We start from the raw sequence: 22,132 nt of genomic DNA on the forward strand, positions 1-22,132 counted from the left end.
TATTTTTTCTGGTGGTAAAGGAGTTAGAGAATTGTATTGATTTGGATAACTAGAGATCCTTTTTTTATTTCTAACGTTCACTAATCACTAGCACGTTTGAAATGACTATAAAGCAAGTGAGATAAAAAGTTGTGTACTTGTGTTATAAGGGAGAAACTTCAGATGTTCACAATACCTTTGTTTATTTCAAGCTACATGTAAAGGGAAAATACATTGTATTTAACATGGCTAATTAGCTACTATATATATTTTCATTGTCATTCAAAAAGGTATAAACGTGCCTAGGATCTAGGCAAAGGAATTATAGAGACTCCAAAAAGTCCCACAATCCAAAGCTAAAGAACACTATTCCTTGTTAAGCAAGTGCAAAGAGTGCCATGCCCAAACCCGTGATGATTCCAAATGGTCCCTTTAGAGCAATGAATGGGGCATCAGCATTGCTAGGGGAAGGTGCTGGTACACTACCACCGGTAGAGACTGCAGGGGAGGCCAAAGCTGAGGGTTCAGGCGCACCCGCGGAGACCCTGAGCACGTTAATATCAACCTTCTGGCCTGCTTGGCAGTGACCAGGGACTCCACAGAAGAAGAAGTGGTGACCATAATTGGTTATCTTAATAGTGTCATTGCCAGTTGTGAATGTTGCTATTGGGGATGATGTGTTGCATGTCTTGTACATTGCATGCGTTACTCTCATCACATTGTGGAATTTCGCATTGTACTCAAATACTGAACAAAAAAAAAAAAAAAAATCAATCAATCTTTTGGTTCTTTAATTCTTTTGCTTTTTATGTGGCTATAATGATTTTGAGCAGTGCGTTCAAGAATTCATTGCTGTTCTTTTTCCTTTCATTTCATCCTATCCAATAAAGCTAGTGCAGAACAGCAAAGAACAAAAAATTTGATGGAATTGAAAGTGGTGTGTGTAGGGTCATGCTACATCATCATGAAAACTCAAGTCTAATTTGCTATTAAAATAACAAAAGCCATAAGAATAAGAAAAAGAAAACATTATTGCTTGGTTTGGTTGAGTGAAAAATAAGAGTCCAATGTAGGGGCCCTCCCCTAAACTTATGATATAATTATAGAATATAGACTCTACAGAGTAGCAAGACTAGAAAACAGAAAGGGTCACCATGGATGTAAAGCAAGAAAATACAAGAATTATGACATTCTTATACCAAATAGTGTAAAGATTGTTTTGTTTGTCTTGTTCTAATTCTAAAAAGATGGAGCAGAACTATGGAAAGGACACCTCCATTTTTTCCAGAACAATTCCAAACGTTAATATAAGTGTTTGACAATAATGAACAAAAATAAACATATGATTTTATAAACATATTATATTACTGGATTTCAATTAAGAGTAATTAAAGACTTACTGATAGTGTCACCAATTTGGAAGTTCTTGGGAGCAGACCACTTTCTGTAGTCTATGTTGCCAAGGGTAGTCCAACCAGCAGAGTCCCCAACCTTGTAGACAGCTCCATATGCCACTGCCATCACCATCAACAAAACCATAGCTCTCTCTACTACCAAGGCCATGGCCTCAGTTTAACTTTATGCTCTTCAAAGTAGTATTTGAGATTCTTTTAACTTGTCCTTGTTTTCTCTGAGGTTGTGGTCTTTATATATATATTATCCTTGACTTTTTGACATATAGTTTGGCCTTTTAGGGAGTTGGAGGAGGTTGGAACTTGAAGAATGGTAAATGGATTTAATATTTGTCATTGTCTTCTTAATTGGTTTGATGGGAACCTCTTTTTCCAATATGAACAAAACGACATGGGTGGGTCCTTCTCCTTCCCACTCTTCATTATCTTACTCACTGCATTCATCTGTAGGTCCCAGTTAAAAGGAAAGTTCTCCAACTGTTTTCAGATACATTCATTTATTTTGTGTTAATTTAGAAACTTTTTATAGAATGCATAAGTGACAGACAACAATTTCCATTATATTTAGTATAAATAATAATACTATCTTTGTTCTTAAACATAACAAAATAATATATAATTATCATGTGTACAATTATAAGAGGTAAATCCAAAGTTGATCAATTTAATTAACACTGAAGGAATATGATATTGGTTGTAAAACTTGAAAGGAAAGAATGTTATGTTGGGGGCATATAGTATTGTTATGGTATGTGCTAGCTGCTACTACACTTCATCTGCAACAGAAAATTGGTGGGTGCCTTGATTACTATTTTCGTATTTTTATTTGTAACAAATTATTGGTGAGTGTCATCATAAACGGTAACCACCATATTTTGTTTCCATTTGGTCATCACGTTGCTTTGCAATCAAAGAAGCATTAACCCCTGAGAATTCTTGTAAAATCATGTGATTATATATATGATCATGATGCAATCACAAACATTGATATATACATTGTTACTGTTGTTAATTAAGCAAATTAACTCTTAAAAGTTTTAATAGTATAATTTTAAAGGTGAAAACTCAAGTGAAGTCGACTTCAGGTGAAGTTGATACTGAGAACCATTAGATGATTTTAAATGGCTCTAAGGTATCAACTTCACGTGAAGTTGACTGCACTGGAGTTTCCATCTAATTTTAAATGATTTATGCTTTTAGTTTATATGAAATCTCTATTTTAACTAATTTGTCTATAATACTTTTACATGCATCTTATCCAAAAAATAAATGAATAAAAGAATTTGGCTACTAAAGTATACATACTCCCGTTAAAATTCTTTCTAATCATGATTAATGTACTTGTTTGCAACATGCACTAATTAATCACTATACATTCCCATTCATACATGAAACTGAACCAATTATCAATCCTCAATCCGATCCATAAACCTCTTCCAAAACCAATGGCGTTTCCAGACTCGTTCTTGCATCTCTTCAATGGGGACATTCTTGGTCTCCGGAATGAGAAAAATGGTGAACAAAGACATAAGAAGCACCCAAGCAGAGAAGAACCAGAAAATAGCGAACTTCATTCGGCACAGCATGGACAAGAAAGACTGAGCAATGAGAAACGTGAAAAGCATGTTCACGAAAACGGTTACACTCGCTCCCGCCGATCGAGTCTCCAACGGAAAAGTCTCACTGGGAATTAACCACCCGAGTGGGCCCCACGACCACGCAAAAGACGACACGAACATGCAAACCATAACCACCACCAAAAACGCGTACCCCTTTCCCAAGTCATCGGAGTAATCCTGGACCTTCTTCATGAGAACCGCTCCGATCACCATTTGCGACACAAACATCTGAACTCCGGCTTCCAATAGCAGCACGCGCCGCCCTAATTTGTCCACGAAGTATACAGAAACCAAGGTGGAAACCACGTTCACGGCTCCTGTGATCACCGCTGAGTAGAGAGAAGCGTCGCTGTGGAACCCTAACGTGCTGAAAAGCACCGGTGCGTAGAACATGATGGCGTTAATTCCGGTGAATTGCTGGAACACCTGCATGAAGATGGCGATTATGAACGGAGGACGGTTGTGGCGCATGAGAAGGCCGCCGAAGGGAGCGGAACTGCGGCCCTTGGCTTCTCTGGCGGCTTTGCTGGCATTGAGAATCTCTTCAAACTCAGGGTCAACATTGTCAACGCCTCGAATCTTCTTGAGCACAACTTTTGCATATTCCTCAAAACCCCTCTCAACGAGACTGTTAGGTGTGTCTTCTACCATAATTGACCCTATTGTTAACAAAATTGCTGGAATGCCCCCAAATCCCAGTGATACCCTCCACCCATTTCCACCTTGCATCCTACACATGTAATTATTTTTTTATTAACTGCATGAATTGTCATCCAAAATAACTGCGGATATTGGATCTGATCCGATCTAATGATTTTAGTGCGGATCTGATTGAAATTTTGACTATATCCAATTCTATTAGGATTGGAGAGTTTATATATTTACTTACTTGGAAGTGAACCAGTTAACCAAGTTGGCAAGAAGAATGCCAATGGTGATGTTAAGCTGGAACAAGATGTTAAGAGCACCACGAATTCTGGTGGGAGCGATCTCTGAAAGAAACAATGGGACGGCTTGGTTGGCGAAACCAACGCCACAGCCGAGTAAGACCCTGCCAATGATGAGGATGAAGAGGCTCCTTGCTAGAGAACTAAACCCCGTTCCAACAACGAAGAAAAATCCAGCAGCCAACATTGTCTGCTTCCGACCTAGCGTTCTGTTCACCGGAGATGCAACTATGGTTGCTACCAATGCTGCAAGGTACAACGACGATGTGAACAATTGTAGATTTTGGTTGTCGTACTTGCAATAATTACTTTCTTTTCTTCTTGTATCTTTTGTCTTTATATATACCTCTGGAAAAAAATCTTGCAGAAATCTAGGCATTGATGTCACCCCACCTGATCATCCAAAATTTTAAGGTTAGATCCAAATCCTAACTATTTATTTCTAACTATATATATATGTTCCATAAAAGAATACCTGAAATTCCAATGTCATAACCAAACATAAGGCCACCGGTGGCGGCCATTATGCAAGAAATTATGACAGCAAATGTAATCTTGGCCTCAAAATGGGTTCCCCCTGAAGCTGATGTAATAATTCCTCCTGCCATAATATGTGTGTGCTTATTATGTCTAATAAAGTTCTTATATTAATTATTGAGGTTTTATAAAGGCGAAGTTATTCACATATACAGAATCCAACTTCGCCTTTGGATCTCTCTAAACAATAAACATTGTGTTAAGGGTGATGATGAGGAATATATAGGAAACTAAGAATGGAAATTGAAACGAATAAGTTTGACCACCAATATGGATATCCCATCTTTAGGATCCTACAAGAATCAATCTGTTCAAATCCACTTGTTATGTCTAATTGTGGAGTATATCCATTACTCATTCTAATTATATCTAAGTAAATAATCCTCTCCCACTTATCTATTTTTTCCTCTCTCTATCTCCATTTAATTAAACCGGGTTTTCAATCATTTTCAATGATAATAAAAGCTAATAAGTAGCTAGGATTGGATTATGATTATGATTGTATACTAAATAAAGAGAGAAAATGGTGTGTATAAACTATAAAACAACTCCATCAAAAGATTCTTCTTCCTTTAAAGGATTTGGTCATGCGGAGACGTGAACATCCACAATCATTTGATATTTCAAAAAATATCACTTGGACACTAAAAAATAGTTTATATGTGTTTATGTATAAATATATATTATTTAATTTATTTTTAATTTTTTTATATTTTAATGTATATTCTATATAAATAACTAATTGGTATTTAATATACATGCAGCATAATTATTTTAATCAAGTCAATTCAAAAATCACAAATATATTACATTATATGTATGACTACGTAATTATATCAAAATTAGTTTTTTATCATATTTTTTCTTGGTCAAATATGTACATCATTTATTTTTTTAAAAATTTACCAACGATATATTCTTAAATAAAACTTAAATAGGCGACAAATTAATTTTTAACGTGGAAGATTGAAAAATAACATAGTTTCTATATATATTTAGGGCAATTTACGCATCTAAATTGTTTGACCCCCAATATTACGCAAATACATTGTTTCCAAATTTAATACGCAAATGCATTGTTTCACTATTTTATATAAACCGCTACTGGCAGTAGCGGTTTACAGATGTGCATAAACCGCTACAACCAGCCGCGGTTTATGTGTGTGAGTGTGTGAGTGTAAACCGCTGCTGCCAACAGCGGTTTACGTGCGTGTGTATGTGAGTGTAAACCGCTACTGGCAGTAGCGGTTTACGTGCGTGTGTGTGAGTGTAAACCGCTACTGCCAGTAGCGGTTTACGTGTATGTGTGTATACTATTTGAATAATATTATAAATAAAAAATTTAATTTATCATTTCACAATATAATTTAAAAATATAAATATGCATGTAATAAATTTTTTATTTGTATTTATTATTAGAAGTGAGACCAAATTACAAATAAAAAATACAGTCTTCAAAGTATTGAATTATATAAAGCAAGACTAATTTTTTTTATTCTCATCTCTTTTAAAATTTATAAATAATAAAATAATTTATTTTTAGCCAAAAGTTTACTAAATTATATATTTTACTCTTTAAAAATCACTTCATTCTCTTTTATTTATATCAACCATACAAAGGAGATTGGAGAGTTTGGAAAATGGGTTGTGTTCTTTGCTGCTAATTTACATTTGAGGTTCTAGCTAAATGATTTTTTTTATTTGTGCAACTTTGTTGTCTTATACCAAAAAATAAAAATTATTTGTATTTTACAGTTGATTAATTAGATAAATAATAGTGATAGCATCATAATTTTGATGAATAAAATAAGAAATATAAATATGCATGTAATAATTTTTTATTTGTATTTATTATTAAAATGAGATTAAATAGCAAATCAAAGAGTGAGTACTCACAGAGTACTAAAATATATAAACTAAGACTAAATTTTTTTTATCTTCATCCCTTCTAAAACTCATGAATGATAAAATAATTTATTTTTAGTAAAAAATTCACTAAAGCATACACTTTTTCTTTAAAAATTACTTCATTTTTTATCCATATAAATCATATGATTGCAAAAAATATATACTCCGTTTTCTTTCTCTCAATTTTTTTGTAACTTAATTTAGCATAAACAAACATTTTTTCTAATCAACGTAGACCGCTAGAGGAACACAGAAACCGCTAAATTAAGTTACAAAAAAATTGAAAGAAAGAAAACGGAGTATATATTTTTTGCAATCATATGATTTATATGGATAAAAAATGAAGTAATTTTTAAAGAAAAAGTGTATGCTTTAGTGAATTTTTTACTAAAAATAAATTATTTTATCATTCATGAGTTTTAGAAGGGATGAAGATAAAAAAAAATTTAGTCTTAGTTTATATATTTTAGTACTTTGTGAGTACTCACTCTTTGATTTGCTATTTAATCTCATTTTAATAATAAATACAAATAAAAAATTTATTACATGCATATTTATATTTTTTAAATTATATTGTGAAATGATAAATTAAATTTTTTATTTATAATATTATTTAAATAGTATACACACACATACACGTAAACCGCTACTGGCAGTAGCGGTTTATACTCACACACACATGCACGTAAACCGCTACTGCCAGTAGCGGTTTACACTTACACACACGCACATAAACCGCTGCTGGCAGCAACGGTTTACACTCACACACTCACACACATAAACCGCGGTTGATTGTAGCGGTTTATGCACATCTGTAAACCGCTACTGCCAGTAGCGGTTTACATAAAATAGTGAAACAATGCATTTACGTATTAAATTTGGAAACAATGTATTTGCGTAATATTGGGGGTCAAACAATTTAGATGCGTAAATTGCCCATATATTTACTTCAATTCAAGAATTTTTTTTTTTTTTGGTCATGACTTCAATTCAAGAATTGGAAATCACCCAAAAATATTATTTTATCAGCAAATCACCTAAGTTTTTGCTTTAATAAACTTCCCATGTAATAGCCATTCAAGCCCATTATGTATTATACCTCTTTTCGTGAAGCCCACGTGTAAGTTAGTTGGGCTAATCCAACCGAGCGATTATGATAAATAAAAAATAAATGAAAACTAATGACAAAAGAAAAAGAATATGAACCACCTCAAAGGTCTAAGTTCAAACCTAGAGAATGCAATCGAAAAAAAATATGATAAAATGTGTGAGGAGTGTGTAGATGTGTTGTGTATCTAAAATTGGAAGTTGTCTAATTTACTGACAAAAAAAATAAAATAATACTAAAAAACTAATTTGGATTGGTCAAAGTTCACTAGTCCGTTTTAAATAAGTGTTGAAAATTTGAATTCCATTATGTGCAATTCATTGGTCCGCTGTAGACCCTTAAATGGAGCTCAAATCCGCGACAGATTAGACCTTAACTTGTTTGACTAAAAAATATCGTAGGTAACCAGAAAAAACCCAAAAAATCAAGTTGGATTGATTTAGTGGTTAGCAAATAGCAACTAGTCCTCTTAAGCAAGTACGAGGTTCGAATATTGCATTGTACATTACATCCAATCACAAACTATACCAAAGTTGCCTCTTATTCACGAAAAATTCAGATCTATGATATGTCAAGCTTGGAAATACCATAATAAACAAAAAAAAAATATACCAAAAAAATAATAAAATTATTTAGCTATACTTCTAATAAAACAATAAAATGGTTAAAACTATAATATTTATTAGAAGTATTATAGTAATTTTTTAATGCAAAAATGGGTTATAAATTTAATGGAAAATAGTTTCCAACCGAATTTGGTTAAATTATTTACATTAAAAATGTTTCATACAAGGAAATACCTTTAAATACAAATATATTGAATTTCAAAAAATCAATTTATATTTAGCTTAGTTTTTTTTTTTTTTTTTAGCTTAGTTTCAAAATGATTCTGTGTCAATTTGATTTGGGCCTCGAATATCATCATAATATAATTCGATTCCTAAATGTCTTTCGTGTTCCTCAATTCTCAAAATGAAATATCAGATATTGAACCGAATTGAAAGCTCAAAAATGATTCCATACATCGAATCAAATCCTTGACTTGTTTTACTTTAATTTAATCTCTCATTCTTCTTTACATCCCTGTTCGTTAAAATACTTTTTTCTGAGTAGAATGGTTTTCATTTGATTATTCAAATAATAATACCTTAACATACATAGTCCACTATCAATAACCACCCCCATGCACTTGCCATATTTTTTATACCACAGCACGTGTCTTGTCCACGTGTCATGTCAGAAGCACTCAAGAAAAAAAATTAAAAAAAGACAAATAATTAAAAGAATAGTTTCTTCACAGCATAATTAGCTTGGATCTTGTTATTTAGATACACGATAACTATGTTCTTTTCTTTCATATTTTTAAAGCAAACAGGACATGGAGGAACATGTCGTATACCACAACCCCAGCGGAAATCAAAGTTCCAATTATTCTAATCAATTAAATCTAGTTTATAATATTAAAACATAACCTCAAGTAGTCACTTAATGTATTTTTAGTCTTTTAATTTTTAATATTATATTACATTAATTTAAATAATTAATTGGTATAATTTGTTTATTATTTATCTAATTAAATTATTTTTTAATGTTTTGTTTTTAACTAAATTAATTTTTAATTTTTTTATTTTTACTTCTCATATATTTCATTTTTTTTTTGTGACATTTTTTTAAGTTGTTCTATCATTTTTAAATTTATTTATTTTTATTTTTATATAAAATATTATATGTTTTTAATGTTAATATTATTTTTTTAATAAATATAAATATAATTTATCTGTTTTATTTATACTCACTCATTCTTATACTTATTATATCGGATTATATATAACTTAGAATTCTTCTTTTTATTTTCTTTCTCATTTTTATAGCATTTATTTTTTTTAGATTATCCTATATTTTTTATATTTTTTATTCTTTACCATTATATAGGGTATTATATAGTTCAATGGTAATATTTTTTTTAATAAGTATAAATTGAGTAATAGAATATATAATTTATTATTTTTTTTATATTCACTCCTTTTTTTATTTACTATATAAATCAACATTCACTTTACACCTCTTTTTTATATCCTCTTTTCACATATATATTCTCATGCATTTTATTTTTTTTCTTTTTCTTTTATTCTTACTTTTGCACAAGTATTTAAAGAATTTTTGGTTGATAACTAAAATTCTTTTCTTAGTTTTCTAATAAACGTGCATATTAGGTGATAAATTTTTAAAGGTTTAATTATTTTGTCAGTCTCTATAATTTTATCAATTTTTCAATTATTTAGGTCTTTATATTTTTTTTAATTGGACTCCTACAGTACACTACTTTTAATTTTATAATTAGATCTTTTCTAATATAAAAAACGTTAGAGTTAGTTGAATATTTCTTTACAAATTGAAGGTATTCATAATTAAAAACCTAATTAGATATTTGAACGCATGTATTTTGAAAAAATATTCTGTTAATTTTAACGTTTTTGACATGAAAATGATTTAATTACAAAATTAAAAGTACAGTAGAGACTTAATTAAAAATAAAAAATATATAGAGACTTAATTAAAAATTTAATAAAATTATAAAAATCAATGAAATAATTAAACTATTCTTAAAACACTAGACCTTTATAATTTTTTTTAGTTCTTTAATATACATATGAAATAGTAATATATATATATATGATCTTAATTATTTAAAATTTTATATGTATTTTTTATATATAATTTTGATACAAGACATAAATAAAAAATTATAATTTATTGATAGATAAATAATATATAAAATTAATCTTTTTAAATATTTTTAAAATATATAAGTTATAATTTATTGATATAAAATTATAAATTATGTTCTTATTATTTGAACTGGCTCGTGAGTTTTTAGTGAGCCGAACTTGAACTTAAGAAATAGACTCGAATGTTAATGAGTCAAACCGTAAACCGAACTCAATTTTTGTAAGACAAACTTAAACTTGACCCGATTCACTTCCAGCCCTATGTAAATGTCTAAATCTAGTTATTATTATATTAATCATGGCAAGGTTGGGTCAAAACACGAAACAATCCAAGTTCCACTACATAGAATGAACGAGAGAGCCTAAGATACACTACACTAGTACAGTATTCTAGGCTATTTTAAAATATGAGCATTATTGCTTCTATGTACTTTAGTAGTATTAGTATTATTATTAGTCAAGAAAGTTGAGGATAACATCAACCCTATTGTTTGACTAAAATACTACACAAAGGGTAAGTGTGTTATAAAGTTTGGTGTTTGGTTCTTCCTGAATACTGAAATTAATAGAGCATGTACACCATGATACTACTACACGTCTTCTCTCAACTACTATATAATTTATAATCGAATATTACTACAACTTTGAAAATTTATAACCAACATGTGACAAAACAATCGTATTATTATTATTTTATATATATATATATATGCCAAAATTCGTTATTAAAATTATTTATTAATATAGAATATATATTAAAAATAAATTAAATAATATATATTTATATACAAATATATAACAATTAATTTTAATATATTAATAATATTTTTAGTATCCAATGTTTTACGTTTTTATATATATTAAGTATATGTCACCAAAAAAAAATATATATTAAGTATATTTGTTGTTATTATCATTTTAATATTTTCTAATTAGTTATTAATAAGAATCAAGCAAGGAGATTATTATAATTGTTTTCCAGAGGACAAAACAGAATATATACATCCTGATAATAAATAGATGCTAGCAATTCTGAGTTCAATTTATATTTTTGCTCCATAAGCTGAATAACCCAACTTAATATAAGAATATTTTATTTAAAAAAATTATCACATAAACAATAATGCATATCACTTTATCTTATAAATTGTGGATTATAGGTGCCATTTTATGTATTTTTATTCATTTCACATGATATCTCCTATTGAACTTAAGAGTCCAACTTGACAACGGCAACGCTCTATGATAAAGATGATGTTCTCAGTTTAAACATGGTTTTTCACTAGGGTTTGATGATCATCACATATATGCCAAGTGATTAAAAAATATTTTGTAACAAATAAATAAATAAAATTTAGAAGAAACGAAATAAAATGAATAATATAATTAATAAGCTAAGTCACTATTTTTATCATTTTAGTTCCTCAAATTTAAAATCAACTTTTCGAAATTTAGTTATGGATGCTATATTAATCCTTTGATTTTTTTTTAGTACCGAATTAGAGAATTAAGTAATATTCAACTGGTTCTGATTTGTTATGGTGAACACAGAAAAAAAAAATAGAAAAAAAAATAAATTTATATAATGTACAAATTATTATATATCTCTTCATTCTCCAAAATTATTTTATTTTTGTCTAATTTAAGAAATAAAACAAAAAGATGTCATTTAATTATATGTCTAACATGATAAATTAGAAATAGTTTAATATTTTACAATGTTAAAAAAATCTAAGGACTAATATAGTATTTAAAACTGAATCTCAAAAAATTAATATAATAAATTTTGAATTTAAAATACTAAAATAATAAAATTCGTAAATATCAGATATCATTATAAAAATTTAGTTATTGCAGATAATATGGCGTCAAATACACTTTTTAAGGCACTAATATTAAGATCTATTCTCTAAGTATCATTTTAAAAATTAGTTTTGTATATCACTTATGGCAATGCCAAAAAGGACTGAGCTAGCTAGAGCCTAGAGGCATATCAGTGTTGCTTTTTTATTTTTTCATGAATGTAAATTTGATTTTTCATGGGTACTGGTTGGCTGCATTGTGAAGAAGAAGAATGTACTTATTTGAGTGAAGGAACAAAAAAATTCTAAGCATATGATAAGATGGACAAGTAATTGCAAGGCACACTTAACTGTAAACACAGTAGTGGTGGCTGAAAAATTATCTGCTACCAAAGGACCATGATCGATCTCACTAATCGGTAACAATAAATGGTGGTCGATTCTGACAACTAACCAATGTTGAAGGACAGCTGATGATGGTGGTCACACCTAACAATGATATGTCATATGTGCAGCTACTAATAATTTTGGACATTTCAAAATTCAAAGTAAAATTATATTATACCATCATAAAACAATTTCCAAATTAAACCCGTCAAAGTGGAGGCAAACTAGCTAACCTCCTGGCCTCCATGCTAATGAAAGTCTGAGCTGCATGTAGCATCCCTCATTTAGATGGAACTAGAAAATACCCGTAATAACATCACGAGAACAATTCAACTAGGTATCTTTTAAAAATGGTACAATATTCAGTTTTTTATTATAATAATTTTAAAAAAATTAAAACAAATACATTTAAAAATTATGAATAGATTTAATGTCTTTTTAAAATTAAATACACATTTAAAATACAAACTAAATAAAACTGAAATTTAAAATTTAAATTTTAAAATTTAAATTTTTATTTCAGATTTAATATATTTAATTATTAATATATTATAATTTAAATACATATCTAAAAATCAAATTATTCAAAATTTAAAATTTTGATTTTAAAATTCTAAAATAAACCTTAAACCATCTAATTATTAACTAAACTTGTACAAATTAAAACACTCAAAGAAACAGAAAAATTACGTTTGCCCTACATCGAATTTTTTATTATTTTTTCTGTATAATTTTTTTTTTAAATAAAAAATCAAATAAAATGGCTTGAAGAGATTTTTATATATATTGCAATGTTAAATTATTTTTGCATGTGCGATTTCTGGATTTTGGAAGTGTTTCAAAAATATTTTTTATATAACTTCATAATTTTAGATGTGTTACAATTGTTTTTTAATGTTTAAATTTAAATTTTAGATTTATAATTTTGGATGTGTTTTAAAAATATTTTCTATATAACTTCATAATTTTAGATGTGTTACAATTATTTTTTAATGTTTAAATTTAAATTTTAAATTTATGATTTTGGATGTGTTTCAAAAATATTTTTTGTATAATTTAATAATTTTATATGTATTACAATTGAAAAAGAAACTACAATCGAAAATATTTTAGTTTGTGTATATAATTATATTTGACCATTTATCACTAGAAAGTCATAAAACAGATTCTGCATTTTATCAAAAGTACAATAAGTAAGGGATTAATATTTTGTATATAATAAGTCGTACAAACTAAAATTTTTATAATTTTAAATGTGTTTTAAAAATATTTTGTATATAATATCATACTATTAGATGTGTTATAATTAAAAAATAAAAACATAATTTTTATGACCATATCAACTACCTCTTCTCTTTCAAACTTTAGATTTTTTTTTGCTTCTTTACTCAAAATATTTTATTTGTAACAATTCTATTAATAAAATCAAATAAAATCAAACTGAGAGGAGGCTTCAGCTATGCAGTGTGAGTGAGTGTTACGGAAAAAAAAGGAATAACCACTGTATTTGTTATGTGAAGCGTACCCCACGTCAAAGTCCCGATAACTACTTCTCCGGTGAAGTGTACAAGTAGTTATAGACATTTTCGATTTTAATATTTAAATTAAATTAATTTATAGATATGTATCTAAAAAATAGGAGAGTGTTTTAATAAAAAAAATAATTAAATATAATTAAAGGCTGATTAATGTTGTACAAGTAGTATTTTTCTTACGAGAATATAAAATTTTTAAAATTATGGTATATTTTATTTTGATAGTATAAATTATGCATGGCACAAAAGATTTATAAAATCAAACTACTTTTACAAAAAAAAGTCGTAGGTTGACAAAAATCTCTGGTTAAGAAAATCAAAATATCTATAGATAAAAAATTAAATAATAAGATTTTTAGTTATTATTTTTATATGAAAAAGTCTAATATTTTATTAATAATTAATTTTAACATTTGTTATCTAAAATTTAAAATAATTTAACATGTATACTTTTATATTTAATTAAGTGTTAACTGTTAAGTCTGTTGCACAAATAGAAATAATTAATTTTTATACTTGTTATTTAAAAATAATATTTTTTCTCTCTATATATTCATTATTTAAAATTGAAAATAAATGAACCCCGAACATACCCACAAGAAAAATTGATTCAGCATAAAAATATAATTAGATATTAGCATAAAAAATATACTAATAGTTATAAAATTAACTCAAAATTAATTTTTTTTTAAATAATTGAATATTGATTCTAACTTTTAATTATAACATTAGTATTTTCTTAAAATTATATGTAATAAATATTTGAAAGAAGAGAAATAAAAATATAGATTATAAAAATAAGCGGTGAAAATTTAAAACTAAATAAAAAACTAAGAAACTATGTATATAATAATAATATTTTTTATTTAAGTTATATTATTTTGTTAATTTTATTTTCTGTAGAAGAGAAAGATAGAAAAAATAGAGAACGAGAGAAAAGAAAGAGAAAGATAAAGATGAGAACGAGAGTGAGAGTGAGAGTGAGAGTTTGTTAATTTTAGAAGAAAAAAATTTTATTTTAATTGTAAAAAAATATCGGATGCCATATTTTAATTTGTCAAATTACTAATATGAAATATAAATTATATACAAAGTAAAAATAGTAGAGAAAAATAGAAAAATAGAGAGAGGTAGATGAGAGAATTTAGGAAGGGAGTTTATTAATTTTGAAAAAAATATTTTATCTCAATTTTAATGAGAGGGTGTCAAATTGTACATTTTGATTGTCAAATTAGTAATTAATCATTGACATTGATAATGATATATAAAATAGATAAAGTGGTTGAAGGAACGAGAGAAATAGAGAAAGGAAGAGGAATGATGGGAGAACTCTTTAATTTTGGAGAGAAAAACTTGATTTCAATTGCAATAATGAGGGAGTGACATGTGGGACATTTTGGTTGTAAAATTAGTAAGGATGAAGGAAAAATTCTTTAATTTTCGAAGAAAATATTTAATTTTAATTACAATGAAAGAGTGACATCTGACATATTTTGATTATAAAAATAGTAAGAACGAGGGAAAAATTCTTTAATTTTGGAGGAAAAGATTTAATTTCAAATATAATGAGAGAGAGACATGTGACATATTTTGGTTGTAAAATTAGTAAGGATGAAAGGAGAATTTCTTAATTTTAGAGAAAAATATTTGATTCCAATTGTAATGAGAAAGCGACATATAACATATTTTAATTGTAAAATTAGAGATATATATATGATACATAATATAAGTATATTTTAATTTCAATTTAATTTTAATGCAATTAAAGAATATCATACTGCACATTTTGATTGACAAATTAGTAATTAGTCATTGATTGATATTGATAATGATATATAAAATAGAGATGTTGAAGGAATGAGAGAAATAGAGAAAGGAAGAGAGAAGAGGGGTGAACTCTTTGATTTTGGAAGAAAATATTTAATTTTAATTGCAATGAGTGAGTGACATGTGGCACATTTTAGTTGTAAAATTAGTAAGGAGGATGGAAGAATTCTTTAATTTTGGAGGAAAAGATTTAATTTCAATTACAATGAGAGAGTGAGAGAGTGACATATGACACATTTTGGTTGTAAAATTAGTAAGAAATAGAGGAAAATTCTTTAATTTTAGAAGAAAATATTTTATTCTAATTATAACGAGAGAATAGCATATGACACATTTTGACTCTAAGATTAGAGATATATAACAAATATAATAGATTTAATAAAAAATTAATTTTAATGTATTAATATATAAGATGCTTTATGCAATTATATTTTTTTAGATTATAATTACAAAATCATATAAAAAGTTATTATTTTTATTAATATAATACTATATAATTAGATATATATATAAAATTATTTTATACTAACAAAATATTAAAATTAATTAAATTTTCTTAATAAATTGAATTTATGAATTTGCAACTTAAATTTAAATTCAAAATTTTAGTACATATATCAATGAATGATATAATATATCTTTTTAACTTTTTTTAATTATTATTATAAAATATGACTTTTTACTATATACTTTTTAAATAGGACTAAGAAAAATTATATGGAAAAAATATTTTGAATAATAAATAACCATACTTGATAAAATCATTGAAAAGATTCATGATGCACAATTACTAATAAATTAAAGTGAGTTCAACTTTTATAAGACTAATTTAAGCTTAATACGATGCTAGATTCGTTTCAATTTTATTAGTTTTTGTAATTTTGATTCACAGCTATATTGATTATTATCAGAAATACAGTAATTATTGTCGTATTTATTATCAGAAAATTTCAACCATCGTCACCATTGGTATTAGAACGAGAATATTCAAGAGTAACCAATGAAATTCATTTTTGGTATATTATATTACAGGGATACTACACATTCATGTAATCATGTAACCAAGTTGGTCCAACACAAAAAAAATTCAATATCATTAAATAAAGCGTGAAATATACGCGCTCAATACACACGAAATTGCTCTTACTCAACGCTTCTTCTTCTTCTTCTTCTTCTTCTTCTTCTTCTTCTTCTTCTTCTTCTTCTTCTTCTCACGCTCGTTTATACACGGAGCGTCTTCTTCTTCTTCGCCTTCTTCTTCGTGTTCCTCCTTCTCCTCCTTTTTCGTGTTCCTTCTTCTTCACGTGTTTTCTCCTTATCGTCATTCTTTTGTTGTTGTTGCTGCTGTATTTTTTTTTTGTCTTATCCTCCTTTTCTCTCTGGTGAAGAAGCAGTAGAAGGTGAGGAAGAAGAGTTTTGAATAGTGCAAAATAAACCGAACACAATACAATTGTATAGTACTGAGTGAACGAAACATAATTCATTATATAAAACCAAATTCAAACAGCTTTCTGCAGAATGAACCGAATACAGTACTTATGATGAACCGAACACAGTACTCACGGTGAAACAATTGTATAGTATTGAGTGAACGAAACATAATTCATTATATAAAATCAAATTCAAATAACTCTGCCTACAATTTACATATTATCAATTCAATTCAATTCAATTCAATTCAATATACATCCGTCCATTTAATTCAATTCAAATTAGCAATTGCATTCCATTCAATTCGATTCAAAATTGAACAATCCAAATTTTGTCAGTTTGATTCATTTCATAAGAGTAACCCAAATCGCTCTCTTGTTTACCAAAAAATAATGAACCCCTAAACACTGAACCCTAAACCCTAAATACTAAAACCAGAACCCTGAACACTGAACCCTGAACCCATAAACCATAAATCCCTAAAACCCTAAAATCTAAACCCTAAACCCTACACCCTACACCCTAAAACCTAAACCCTAAACCCTAAACCCTGAACTCGAACCCTGAACTATGAACCCTGAACGCTAAATCCTAAACCCTAAACCCTACCATAAACCCTAACCCCTAAAACCTTGAACCCTAAACCCTAAACCCTAGACCCATAAACCCTAAACCATCAACTATGAACACGGTGAACCGAAATTAATACACGAGGCGAACCGAAAGTTCGAAACACACTGAACCCTTGTACACTGAACCCTAAACCCATAAACCCTAAATTCTAAAATCCTAAACCCTGAAACCTATCATCATTCTTTTGTTGTTGTTGCTGCTGTATTTTTTTTGTCCTTTTCTCCTTCTCTCTCTGGTGAAGAAGCAGTAGAAGGTGAGGAAGAAGAGTTTTGAATAGTGCAGAATGAACCGAACACAGTACTCATGGTGAACTGAACACAGTACTCATGGTGAATCGAACATAGTACTCATGGTGAACCGAACACAATACAATTGTATAGTACTGAGTGAACGAAACATAATCCATTATATAAAATCAAATTCAAACAGCTTTTTGCAGAATGAACCGAACACAGTACTCATGGTGAACCGAACATAGTACTCATGGTGAAACAATTGTATAGTACTGAGTGAACGAAACATAATCCATTATATAAAATCAAATTCAAATAACTCTGCCTACAATTTACATATTATCAATTCAATTCAATTCAGTACACCTCCGTCTATTTAATTCAATTCGATTCAAAATTGAATAATCCAAACTTTGTCAGTTTGATTCGTTTCAAAAGAGTAATCCAAATCGCTCTCCTGATTTGAAGTTGAGTCATTTATTGTTTCGATTCAGAAGTGCAGATCGAAGAAGAAAATGAAGAAGAATAGGAAGAAGATAAATGCAACCAGATCGAAATAAGAAAACGAGAAGATGAACGCGACCAGAGGAGAACGACGAAGGCAATACAGATCAATAAGGAAAAACGCGAGCAGAGAAGAAGAAGAAGAAGGAGGAGGAGGTTTATGTTGCAGCAGAAGGTTTACGTTGAGCAAAACTTTAGGTTGCAGTACGTTATATGTAGCATGTGTATGACAAACGATTAAGGGGTAAGAGACGCGCGCATGGAGGAAATTACTTGGTTAACAACCATGTAAAAAATACATGGATGCAGAGTTTTTCCGATTATCTTATTAAATTGCACATTTTTTATACTAAAAATAATGATATAGAATGCGAATGAGTTATAGTTTAAATGACATAATTTTTTTATACTTATTTAAAATGTCGCGAATTCGATTCTCCTTATCTTTGATAAAAAAACATGCAGAATAAAATCAAAATAATGATAAATTTGATGTCAACTGACATTATCAAAAATATGTTTAGAGTTGCTAAATTTTTTGTCAAATTGCCTTCTTTTTCACGTCAATGTTAATTTTTGCAAGTCAAACTTAAATTCGAGTTTTAGTTTATATATCAATAAAATGGAAAATAGATTTTTTCAAATTTTTTTCGTAATTATTGTTGTAAAATATGACTTCTTATTATATATTTTTTAAATAACATAAAAAAATCATGTGAAATAATATATTAAATGATAAATAATTACACTTGATAAAACAATTGCGACGATTCATAATACACAATTACTAATAAATCGAAATGAATCCAACTTTTGTAAAACTAATTTAAGCTTAATCAATACAACGCTAGATTTGTTTCCTTTTTACTAATTTTTGTAATTTTGATTCACAATTATATTGAATACTATCGGAACCACAATAATTATTGTCGTATTTATTATCAGATAATTTTAACCATCATCACCATAGTATTAGAATGAGAAAATCAGATCGTAACGAATGAAATTTTTTTAACAAATTTTTTTAACAATCTATATTATTAAAGTGCATATTTTTAATGCTAAAAATGACGTAAAACATCATCAAAATAACGATAAATTTAATGTCAGATGACATTATCCAAAATATGTTTAGAGTCACAAAAATTCTTATCAAATTACCTAATTTTTCGTGTCAATATAATTTTTGGTATTCTTAATAATCATTTTAAATTATAAAGAAATTGTATTTAATTACTATTTAGCTGAAGTCCATCCACATTTTAGTTACTTTGGCTAAAAAATGTCCAATATATAATGATTTCTTAATTTAGTAAAGGACTAAAGGTTTTACTTTTTTAAAATAGTTTATAAAACTTAATTTTAAAAGATAACTTTTTAAAAATCGTTATATGTATATTTAATAAATTAAATTAAAAATAATTTTTAATAAATTCAAGTAATAATAATTACATTTAATAAAATAATTTTTAAAATTTTAAAATATTATAATAGACATAAGTATAAGAGTTAAATTTAAAAATTAATTAATGTATAAAATTATATTAAATTTTTAATTTTAATAAGTATAAATTAATTTTAAAAAATTTTATTTTAAATAATTGAAAAACACTCTCATATTTTAAAAATTATAAATATAGATATATAATTTTTTAATTTATCAAATATAAAATAAAAAATTTATGCTCCTAAAAAATACAAATACTGTTTCAAAAAATTTTACGGAACCGAACCAACCTTAAACATGTTTATTTTGATTTTGTATTCTCATTCATTCCCCAATTTGAGAATTCTATCCAATTCTGCCTCTCTTGCTCTGTTCATTGACTACCCTAATCAGGCCTTCCTCTAATTTCTCACATATAGTTCAATAATATTGAGAACATTAGTGGAAAAACCCAAAGATATGCAAAGGGTACAAGATAATATATAATAATTGTGACCTCGTCCATAACATAAGTTACTTATTAATATTGTGTGTTTTGAGATCTCAATATTAAATATGATTTGGTTCCATTGGATTTGATCCCAAAGATATGCATAAGTGCTTTTGAGTAACTTGAAAGGATACATATACATACAATTTTCTTTGTTGAGCAGATTTTTTTTTTTTTCCGATTTCGCTACGTTACCAACAACATTTCTCTCAATTTCTATTAATTCTTATTTATAATTGTGTTTAATGGAAGTGTATTTATAAATGTGTCTAATAAAAATATCTTTTTATGACTATATTTAATAAAAGTGTCTTTATAGATATATTTTCTAGATGTGTCTCTTTATATATGTGTTTAAAATATAATAATTAATTATTATTGACAATAAATTAGCAGATAATATATTGGTATCCTATACTTTTTCTTTTTATTTTAATAAACTTTTTTTTGGATACAAATTTTAATAAACTTTAAATATTTGAGAAAGCATTCCGCCAATAATTAATACAAAAAAAAAATGCACCGCATTCTTTTTAGACGTTTTTATTAGTTGATAGAGATGATTTGATCTCTTATCCTTTCGACATCCATTACATTCTTCTTTTATTGCTTATCCACGATAATACTTACTCTATTCCTATTCTTCATATTTTCTGTATACTAAAATTTGAACTCGAAAGTATCTAACTCTTTAGTCTTCGCACTGACCTATTTTATTTCTTATAAACACATGATGTTAATCTTTTTCCTTGTCGTGGTCTGCGCGATCACGAAAATGCGAAAACTTTTGTTCATTTAACATATACAGTGCTCTTGATTATTTAACACGGTTTGTGAGTCATATAGCGCGTTGCTTTCGGACAACGACATAGTTTTAGCGTAATAATATCTTTGATTCATGTTATGAAGATTTGATTAAATTTTTATGTTAGTTGTCAAAAAACTTAACACAAATCTTCTTCTTTATCTAAATTTGAGACCAACTATGTACCGTAAATATAATATAAACATAGTGATAATTTTTATTTTAATAAACTTTAAATATTTGAGAAGGCATTCCACCAATAATTAAATGCAAGGCATCCTTTTTAGATGCTTTTACTAGTTGCATCTCAATAAAATAAAAAACAAAATAGCATCATCTATATTTTAAAGTAGGTTTAATTATTCTGTCAATTTTTATTATTTTATTAAATTTGTAATTAAATTTTTATATATTTTTTAATTAAATTCTTATACTATATTAAGTTTTATAATTAAGTTCATGATAAAAATATTAAAATTAACAGAATATTTTATTAAATAAATCATACATATTTAATATTTGATTAAATATTTTATATAGTTTAACAAAATATTTTATTAATTTTAATATTTTTATTACAATATAAATATTTTAATATAATATAAAAATTTAATTAAAAAAATAAAAAATTTAATAAAATTATAAAAATCAACTAAATAATTAAACCCTTAAAAAAAGTAGATTGTTTAATTTACTATGGTGTTTTTTTTTTTTTATCAAACCCGTTTTCATATTAGAAATTGTATTATGCGGACACTAATAGCCAATGGTTAATAGAAGATGATCTTCAAAAGATTTT

At 27.3% G+C, this 22,132-nt stretch overlaps 2 protein-coding genes across 2 annotated transcripts; both read right to left on the minus strand.

Annotated features, from left to right (window-relative positions):
* Nucleotides 1-163: 163 nt before the first annotated feature.
* On the minus strand, nucleotides 164-1,672 carry LOC107616110 (mavicyanin-like). Its single transcript, XM_088499791.1, has 2 exons — nucleotides 1,380-1,672; nucleotides 164-726 (listed from the first exon to the last, which is right to left on the minus strand). Exons 1-2 carry the CDS (start codon nucleotides 1,540-1,542, stop codon nucleotides 356-358), a joined length of 534 nt encoding a protein of 177 aa, XP_088355917.1. The 5' UTR covers nucleotides 1,543-1,672; the 3' UTR covers nucleotides 164-355.
* A 1,029-nt stretch (nucleotides 1,673-2,701) lies between these two features.
* On the minus strand, nucleotides 2,702-4,565 carry LOC107617001 (sugar transport protein 13-like). The gene is made up of 3 exons (XM_016318837.3): nucleotides 4,433-4,565; nucleotides 3,900-4,350; nucleotides 2,702-3,740 (listed from the first exon to the last, which is right to left on the minus strand). Exons 1-3 carry the CDS (start codon nucleotides 4,563-4,565, stop codon nucleotides 2,798-2,800), a joined length of 1,527 nt encoding a protein of 508 aa, XP_016174323.1. The 3' UTR covers nucleotides 2,702-2,797.
* Between the last annotated feature and the right edge of the window lie 17,567 nt (nucleotides 4,566-22,132).

This window comes from Arachis ipaensis, chromosome B9 (assembly GCF_059453495.1).
Source record: "Arachis ipaensis isolate K30076 ecotype BB chromosome B9, ASM5945349v1, whole genome shotgun sequence".
NCBI lineage: Eukaryota > Viridiplantae > Streptophyta > Magnoliopsida > Fabales > Fabaceae > Arachis > Arachis ipaensis.